Here is a 9,793-nt window from a genome sequence, read left to right on the forward strand (position 1 = left end):
ATAAAGGTCACTGATATAGCTTTCGATATACACCTCCACCTCTGCCCTTACGACTCCTTTTAAAAGCACTCACTCTTAATTTTTAAAATCCATTCTGGAATAAAATAACATAAAGCATATAATTTCACTCCTCTACCTTTACCTTATAAATTGCCTCTACCCCCCACAATCATATTTTTGTTGAATTTTGGGTTAGTGGGACCCTCAGCAGCATTTTTTTAAACAGCCCCCCAATTCACTAAGTCCCCTGCAAGTAGGCTTATTGAGAGCACTCTCTCGGAGGTGAATTACCTCTGAAGTGATGTGCAAGCGAGGGCTCTCCGACTTGTCAATCAACCAAAAGTTATTGTAATATTTTACATTATATACAAGTCCATTGTAATGATGAGTATTAAATCCTAGACAATCATTTTCTAACAATTTTCATTAATCACTGAGCCTTCACCTACTTCTCGCTCCAATAAGTTTCTTCTCACACAAGTCTCATGTACTCTCCTGAGGGGAAGACACAGGGGACAGCTGATTGGCAGTAATTAACATATTCATATATTCAAAACCAAAAAGTTTAGTGGTAATAGACACGTTTTTTTTAATCGCCTGATAATCAGCAATTCAGCTTTATTAAACAGACATATGTACCAAATTGTTATCAACCTCTTTCCTTGGGCTCCCGAGTGGTGTTTAGGGTTCTAATGCACTGAATATCAGTGCTAACGGCGTCGCTGCAGACCCTGGTTCGTTTCCAGGCTGTATCACAACTGGCTGTGATAGGGCGGCGCACAATTGGTCCACCGTCGTTAGGGTTTGGTTCGGGCTAGTCAGTCATTGTAAATAAGAACTTGTTCTTAATTCTTAACTGACTTGCCTAGTTAAATTTAAAAAAAACTTGCCTTACGCTTCGAACACACCAACTGTGTGACGTTTCGATACACCAGAAGTACATTCATTTCCAATGGAACGCTGCGTTTGCCTCGCAGCATTGCGTTGCAGAGGCAGTTGCAGTGCGTTCTGTGTGGTCGAACGTATGCATCAAATTGTATGCATAGACTTGACAGAAAGTAGCAAAATGTGAATGTTGAATTTTTGTTGCACACATATCCAGTAAAAAAAAATGTGGTATTACATAATAAAACAGTTTGACTGGAGAAATTCTTTACTTTTTTTATTCATTTATTTCCCAAGTATATTATTTATTCGATGACATCCACAAATTAATTGTGAGAGCCTATAATATAATTTCCCTCAAATGCAGTTTTGGAGCGAAATGCAATAATAAATAGTCAAGATAGCAGCGTAGGCTCTTTCAACAATGAGACCAACATTGAGGAAGGTGGTCTTGATCGCGCTGTTGGGCCGGTGTCTGGGACCAGCCCCGCGGAAAGCGCTGGTCTGTGTGGTTCCAGAGATGGTTAAAGTCCCGAAAGCAGGCAGGGGAGTTCCACTGTCTCATTCAAGAGCTTCGAATGTTTGGAGAGGAATTCCGAAGTTACTTTCGTCTGGACCGAAGCCAGTTCGATCATCTGCTCCAGATGGTTGGAGCCAAGATCGCCCGGATGGATACCAACTACCGGGAGTCCATCAGACCAGTTGAATGCCTGGCGATTTGTCTCCGGTAAGCTACATTCTAGTACATTTTTAAAGCCTTTGATACCATAATTGATTGATACATTGTTTTTATGTGCAACCTATCTAGCTAAAGGGCTCTCTAGTTTGCTTCCTGACTACCTCACGGTTTTTACTTTTTCATTACCGTATATTTGTAGTTTTTCCCTCACTCAACTTTTTTCATTCAATTTTTTCACCCCGGAGGTTTTATCTGGACATGGTTCGTCAGGACTTCAAACAGCCGAAGCTAAGTAACATTAACATTATGCCTTCTAATTGCCGTCGTTGTACTTATAATATACAGAACGATCGTATTACGGCGAGGATAGCTGTGCTGCAAGCCCAGCTTCAGACGCAATCGTTAGGCAAGGGTCATTTCAGTGTAGGAAAGGATGAAACAGCGTCTGTGCCACCAGTAAATACAGATAGTAGTATACATCCCCTCGCACGGTCCCCGCAGCCGGACAACTTTCTCATGGCTTCTGAAGGGAAATGCTGTAGGAATGCTCAACCGGTGTGGCTCATTCAGCCGAAAGAAACTTTCAACCGGTTCTCCCCATTAAGCGAGTCGGAGGCCGAAACTTCTCTGGTCTCTACTCCTCCCGTTGTGGGGTCTGAGACGCCGAAGGCTCCCACCATTAGCTCTGACAAATTGAAAATCCTAGTCATTGGCGACTCCATTACCCGCAGTATTAGACTTTAAAACGATTCATCCAGCGATCATACACTGTTTACCAGGGGGCAGGGCTACCGACGTTAAGGCTAATCTAAAGACGGTGTTGGCTAAAGCTAAAACTGGCGAGTGTAGAGAGTATAGAGATATTGTTATCCACGTCGGCACCAACGATGTTAGGATGAAACAGTCAGAGGTCACCAAGCGCAATATAGCTTCAGTTAACCACCTAACCGAGGAACTCAATTTAACCTTGCGCAATACCCTAGATGCAGTTGCACCACTAAAAACATTTGTCATAAGAAACTATCTCCCTGGTATACAGAAAATACACGAGCTCTGAAGCAAGCTTCCAGAAAATTGGAACGGAAATGGCGCCACACCAAACTGGAAGTCTTCCGACTAGCTTGGAAAGACAGTACCGTGCAGTATCGAAGAGCCCTCACTGCTGCTCGATCATCCTATTTTTCCAACTTAATTGAGGAAAATAAGAACAATCCGAAATTTCTTTTTGATACTGTCGCAAAGCTAACTAAAAAGCAGCATTCGCAAATGGAGGATGGCTTTCACTTCAGCAGTAATACATTTATGAACTTCTTTGAGGAAAAGATCATGATCATTAGAAAGCAAATTACGGACTCCTCTTTAAATCTGCGTATTCCTCCAAAGCTCAGTTGTCCTGAGTCTGCACAACTCTGCCAGGACCTAGGATCAAGGGAGATACTAAAGTGTTTTAGTACTATATCTCTTGGCACAATGATGAAAATAATCATGGCTTCTAAACCCTCAAGCTGCATACTGGACCCTATTCCAACTAAACTACTGAAAGAGCTGCTTCCTGTGCTTGGCCCTCCTATGTTGAACATAATAAACGGCTCTCTATCCACCGGATGTGTACCAAATTCACTAAAAGTGGCAGTAATAAAGCCTCTCTTGAAAATGCCGAATCTTGACCCAGAAAATATAAAAAACTATCGGCCTATATCGAATCTTCCATTCCTCTCAAACATTTTAGAAAAAGCTGTTGCGCAGCAACTCACTGCCTTCCTGAAGACAAACAATGTATGCGAAACGCTTCAGTCTGGTTTTAGACCCCATCATAGCACTGAGACTGCACTTGTGAAGGTGGTAAATGACCTTTTAATGACGTCAGACCGAGGCTCTGCATCTGTCCTCGTGCTCCTAGATCTTAGTGCTGCTTTTGATACCATCGATCACCACATTCTTTTGGAGAGATTGGAAACCCAAATTGGTCTACATGGACAAGTTCTGGCCTGGTTTAGATCTTATCTGTCGGAAAGATATCAGTTTGTCTCTGTGAATGGTTTGTCCTCTGACAAATCAATTGTACATTTCGGTGTTCCTCAAGGTTCCGTTTTAGGACCGCTATTGTTTTCACTATATATTTTACCTCTTGGGGATGTCATTCGAAAACATAATGTTAAATTTCACTGCTATGCGGACAACACACAGCTGTACATTTCAATGAAACATGGTGAAGCCCCAAAATTGCCCTCGCTAGAAGCCTGTGTTTCAGACATAAGGAAGTGGATGGCTGCAAACTTTCTACTTTTAAACTCGGACAAAACAGAGATGCTTGTTCTAGGTCCCAAGAAACAAAGAGATCTTCTGTTGAATCTGACAATTAATCTGGATGGTTGTACAGTCGTCTCAAATAAAACTGTGAAGGACCTTGGCGTTACTCTGGACCCTGATCTCTCTTTTGAAAAACATATCAAGACTGTTTCAAGGACAGCTTTTTTCCATCTACGTAACATTGCAAAAATCAGAAACTTTCTGTCCAAAAATGATGCAGAAAAATTAATCCATGCTTTTGTTACTTCTAGGCTGGACTACTGCAATGCTCTACTTTCCGGCTATCCGGATAAAGCACTAAACAAACTTCAGTTAGTGCTAAATACGGCTGCTAGAATCCTGACTAGAACCAAAAAATGTGATCATATTACTCCAGTGCTAGCCTCCCTACACTGGCTTCCTGTTAAGGCAAGGGCTGATTTCAAGGTTTTACTGCTAACCTACAAAGCATTACATGGGCTTGCTCCTACCTATCTTTCCGATTTGGTCCTGCCGTACATACGTACGCTACGGTCACAAGACGCAGGCCTCCTAATTGTCCCTAGAATTTCTAAGCAAATGGCTGGAGGTAGGGCTTTCTCCTATAGAGCTCCATTTTTATGGAATGGTCTGCCTACCCATGTGAGAGACGCAGACTCAGTCTCAACCTTTAAGTCTTTACTGAAGACTTCTCTTCAGTTGGTCCTATGATTAAGTATAGTCTGGCCCAGGAGCGTGAAGGTGAACGGAAAGGCTGGAGCAACGAACTGCCCTTGCTGTCTCTGCCTAGCCGGTTCCCCTCTCTCCACTGGGATTCTCTGCCTCTAACCCTATTACAGGGGCTGAGTCACTGGCTTACTGGTGTTCTTACTTGCCGTCCATGGGAGGGGTGCGTCACTTGAGTGGGTTGAGTCACTGACGTGGTCTTCCTGTATGGGTTGGCCCCCCCCCCCCCCCCCCCCCCTTGGGTTGTGCCGTGGCGGAGATCTTTGTGGGCTATACTCGGCCTTGTCTTAGGACGGTAAGTTGGTGGTTGGAGACATCCCTCTAGTGGTGTGGGGGCTGTGCTTTGGCAAAGTGGGTGGGGTTATATTCTGCCTGTTTGGCCCTGTCCGGGGGTATCATCGGATGGGGCCACAGTGTCTTCTGATCCCTCCTGTCTCAGCCTCCAGTATTTATGCTGCAATAGTTTGTGTCGGGGGGCTAGGGTCAGTCTGTTACATCTGGAGTATTTCTCTTGTCTTATCCGGTGTCCTGTGTGAATTTAAATATGCTCTCTCTAATTCTCTCTTTCTCCCTTTCTTTCTTTCTCTCAGAGGACCTGAGCCCTAGGACCATGCCTCAGGACTACCTGGCATGATGACTCCTTGCTGTCCCCAGTCCACCTGGCCGTGCTGCTGCTCCAGTTTCAACTGTTCTGCTTGCGGCTATGGAACCCTGACCTGTTCACCGGACGTGCTTGTTGCACCCTCGACAACTACTATGATTATTATTATTATTCGACCATGCTGGTCATTTATGAACATTTTAACATCTTGACCATGTTCTGTTATAATATCCACCCGGCACAGCCAGAAGAGGACTGGCCACCCCTCATAGCCTGGTTCCTCTCTAAGGTTTCTTCCTAGGTTTTTGGCCTTTCTAGGGAGTTTTTCCTAGCCACCGTGCTTCTTTCACATGCATTGCTTGCTGTTTGGGGTTTCACACCCATTGTTGTTCAAGACAGTTAGTCATTCATTACATTCTTATTGGACTTAACGAAAAAGGTTCCAAAAGTGTCCTTCTGCTTTCCCCATAGGATAACCATTTTTGGTTCCAGGTATAACCCTTTGGGGAAAATGTTATACATGGAACCCAATAGGGTTCTACTTGGAACCAAAAGGTGTACTACCTGGAACCAAAAAGGGATCTCCTATGGGGACAGCTGGAGAACCCTTTTAAGTAGATAGAAAGAATGGTGCTAAGAGTAGAGTTGGCCTGGGCTACAGTTTATTGATATAGACTGAATTGTACTGTTTCAAGGCATTGTTAATGATGGTTGATGAGTATTATAATATAATTAGTAGAGCATAATAAACAGTAATGAGGTAGATATGAGTAAATATAATATGTGTGTGGAATTCAAGTTGCACACAATATTGATAATTATTTGGAATTATATTCTAGATTCTTGGCGACGGGGACTCCTACAGGACCATAGGATTCAGCTTCCGAGATGGACGGTCCACGGTGGCAGGCATTGTCCCCTCTGTGGCACAAGCCATTTGGGACTGTCTGGTTGGTGAATACATGCCTGTCCCCAAGGAGGAAGACTGGAGGGCCATCGCTGCAGAGTTCCTGGAGAGGTGGAATTTCCCCAACTGTCTTGGCTCCATTGACGGGAAACATGTAGTAATCCAGGCTCCACCGTGCTCGGGTTCGCAATTCTACAAGGTTACATATTAAGTTGTACTCTTGGCTGTTGATGCCATCTACTATTTCTGTTGTCGATGTTGGTGCTTATGGCAAGTGAAGTGATGGCTGGACCCTCCGGGACTCTGCCTTCGGCAGAGTTAATATGTACCCTTGTAGAATTGCGAACCCGAGGGGACAATGCCTGCCACCGTGGACCGTCCAACTCGGAAGCTGAATCCGAAGGTTCTGTAGGAGTCCCCTGTCGCCAAGACGGGACTGTGTGTGTGTAACAGTGTAGGTTCCGTCCCTCTCTTCGCCCCAACCCGGGCTCGAACCAGGGACCCATCAACAACTGACACCCACGAAGCACCGTTACCCATCGCGCCACAAAAGCCGCGGCCCTTGCAACGCAAGGGGAAACCCTACTTCAAGTCTCAGAGCGAGTGACGTCACTGATTGAAACGCTATTAGCGCGCACCACCGCTAACTAACTAGCCATTTCACATCGGTTACATGTGTGTATCTTGAAATTCCACCCACATATTATCTCATACCTACCTGATTCGTTTATTATGCTCCAATTATATTGTAAGTCATCAACCATCATTAATGCCTTGAAACAGTACAATTCAGTCTGACTGTAGCCCAGGCCAATTCTACTCTTAGGAAAAAAAGGTGCAATCTAGAACCTAAAGGGGTTCTCCGGCTGTCCCCATAGGAGAACCCTATTCGGTTCCATGTATAACCTTTTCCCCAAAGGGTTCTACCTGGAACCAAAAGGGGTTATCTATGGGGGAAGCAGGACACTCTTGGAACCCTTTTTTTCTAAGTGTATGTAATTCCAATAAGAATTTAATGAATGACTGTCTTGGACAACAAGGGGCCCTGGAGAAGACTAGCCTACAGGGCAGAAGGCACCCCAACTTTCTTTTCATTTGGTAACATTGCACCATTAAAGGATTTTAAACCAATTTTGGGAAGTTATAGTCCGAATTAACATTCTGTAAATGTACATCTGATGTCACATACGGGCTACTAACTAGAGAGCCCTTTAGCTAGCTAGGTTGCACATAAAATATATCTAATATCAATCAATTACGGTATCAAAGGCTTTAAAAATGTACTAGAATTTAGCTTACGGGAGACAAATCGCCAGGCGTTCAACTGGGCTGATGGACTCCCGGTACTCGGTTTCCATCCGGGCGATCCTGGCTCCAAAAATCTGGAGCAGGTGATCGAACTGGCTGCGGTCCAGACGAAAGTAACTTCGAAATTCCTCTCCAGTCGAAGCTCTTGAATGACACGGTGGAACTCCCCTGCCTGCTTTCGGGACTTTAACCATCTCTGGAACCACACAGACCTGCGCTTTCCGCGGGGCTGGTCCCAGACACCGGCCCAACAGCGCGATCAAGACCACCTTCCACAACGTTGGTCTCATTGTTGAAAGAGCCTACTCTCTGCTATCTTGACTATTTATTATTGCATTAAGCTCAAACTATGCATTTTGGAGGTAAATGATAGGCTCTCACAATTTTTTGATTTCATCGAATAAATATGTATGCTACCTGGCAAATAAATGAATACAATATGTAAAGAAATTATGCAATCAAACTTTTTATTATGGAATCCCACATTTATTTTACTGGATATGTGTGCAACAAAAATGAAACATTCTACTAGTCTACGCATACAATTTGATGCATACATTCGATTTACTACACAACCCATTACAACGGCCTCTGCAACGCAAACGCTGCGTTCCACTGGAAATGAATGTACTTCTAGTGTACCAAAACGCATAACAGAGTCGCTGTGTTCGACGCGTACTGCCTGAAAACTGACCGTTTACCAAGAACCAAACGGAAGCAAACAAGGCGAACGAAAACGGGCCTACCTGAATTCGTCCAATAGAAACGGTCGTTTGCATTTTCTGTTTAGAGTAAATTGTTTGTCGCAAAACGTTTTGAAACAGAATTGGAGTAATGATTACACGCGAAAGTCTGAATGATTGCTTTTTTTATTCTGACTGTAGCGTGATTAGCTGGGTCGATTGTGAAAACTGGGGGCAGCATGAGGACAGAGGGCATTAGATTCGTGTCTACAAACTATAGTGCTTGTATTGGTTGTGTCTTTCAGGTTGCTCTGATGGAAGCCAAGGCACTCCTAACCTCAGGGCTTTAACTCCAGTCTCCTTTCTCATCCAAAGGCCCTTACAAATGCCAGACTACTGAATAAATCAAATTCATTTTTTTGCAGTAATATTTGACAGATATAAAAGAGACAAAGCCATATTCAAACAAATACAACACATTTACACCAGGTTACATGGTCTTTTCCTGGCTGTGTTTGAATGAGTCTACAAATAATACATGAACAGCTGTTCATAGATATTCAACATCAGCCCACATTATGATTTTGGCTGATCACTCTCAGTATAGGCTGATCATTTTCTCCTCGGTTTGGGAATGACGTAGTTACCACTTGTTGCCACGGGAATGAGGAGCTTTCGGGATTCCATTGGGAGATATTTCTCAATCAACACATTTACTGGCATGCTGTCAGTCACAAACCCCTGTCTGGAGAGAAAAACAGAGTTAGAGAAAGACGAATGCACGCACACACACGAGAAGGAGATTATAGTACATACTGTACACTTAAACACCTGACGAACCAGAGCTATAAACAAACCTCCGCATCAGCAGCTCTACGTCCTCCACCTCAATGGTCTTCCTCTTGGCGTGAGCAGCAAACGTCTCCAAGTCATCAGCTAGTCGGTCAAAGTAGCGCTCCATTCTGGTAAGTAAATGTTACACATGTATTCATTCATCCATCAATACATTATCTTTAAGAAAGTCCTCTATTCTGTCACTAATACGTACATCAATGAATTTAACATCAACGATAAAAGAACAGTAGCATTCTGATGTTTTCCTGTCTTTAAACAGATTGGTACATCACCAAATCACTTGATGTGCAAGTTAATGAACATAAGCACTTTTCCCTAAGATGGGTGTAGATTCTTACATCTCCTTTAGGACAGGGTAGACATCTGTAGACACCTTGGTCTTGGCGAAGTGTTTGAACACGCTCATGATGTAGCTCTTAGAGAGACCAGGATCCTTCTTGGCTGATCCAGCCCGCTTTCCCCTCACCGCTTTGGGCTTCACCGCAGCTGCAGCACCAGCCAAAACACTGAGGCCCCAAAACACAACAGATTAGGTCACAAGCTTGCACACAAACTAGCACACGTATAAACACACAGTACTACTACTAAAATGATTGCATGTGTTTGTGTGCGACTTGCCTTGGTTGAAGGTCTTTGAGAACAGTGGGTGTGGCCAGGGGGTCAATAGGCAGAGCATTCCTCTTCTCTCTGACAAACGCAGGAGTCTTCATGGACAGCTCTGTAGGAAAGAAGGGGTTAGTCATCACAACATATACGCACGCACACACACACACCTGAATACAGATTTTGTGGATCCAACCTTCACTCCAGATACCATCCCCCTCTTCCACATCATCCCAGTCCTCCTCATGCTCAGCTGG

General features: G+C 44.0%; 1 protein-coding gene and 1 long non-coding RNA gene across 8 annotated transcripts in view; one reads left to right on the plus strand and one right to left on the minus strand.

Moving 5' to 3' along the window:
• The first annotated feature begins 1,052 nt into the window (after positions 1 to 1,052).
• On the plus strand, positions 1,053 to 7,218 carry LOC145859056 (uncharacterized). The gene is made up of 2 exons (XR_014379354.1): positions 1,053 to 1,612; positions 5,170 to 7,218. It is a non-coding gene; the product is annotated as an uncharacterized LOC145859056 (long non-coding RNA).
• A 627-nt stretch (positions 7,219 to 7,845) lies between these two features.
• Positions 7,846 to 9,793, minus strand: part of LOC145859054 (uncharacterized) — a 13,352-nt gene continuing 11,404 nt past the window's right edge. For all 7 annotated transcript variants that reach the window (XM_082957805.1, XM_082957804.1, XM_082957803.1 and 4 more), the window contains 5 exons: positions 9,733 to 9,793; positions 9,552 to 9,651; positions 9,272 to 9,439; positions 8,936 to 9,040; positions 7,846 to 8,823 (listed from right to left, as the gene is read on the minus strand). The exon at positions 9,733 to 9,793 is cut by the window's right edge and continues 290 nt beyond it. In XM_082957805.1, the coding sequence (XP_082813931.1) occupies positions 8,691 to 8,823; positions 8,936 to 9,040; positions 9,272 to 9,439; positions 9,552 to 9,651; positions 9,733 to 9,793 (567 nt within the window). In that variant the 3' untranslated portion in view covers positions 7,846 to 8,690. The remainder of the gene's footprint in view (positions 8,824 to 8,935; positions 9,041 to 9,271; positions 9,440 to 9,551; positions 9,652 to 9,732) is intronic.

The sequence above is a fragment of the Salmo salar genome, chromosome 11 (genome assembly GCF_965601325.2).
Source record: "Salmo salar chromosome 11, fSalSal1, whole genome shotgun sequence".
Taxonomy (NCBI): Eukaryota; Metazoa; Chordata; class Actinopteri; order Salmoniformes; family Salmonidae; genus Salmo; species Salmo salar.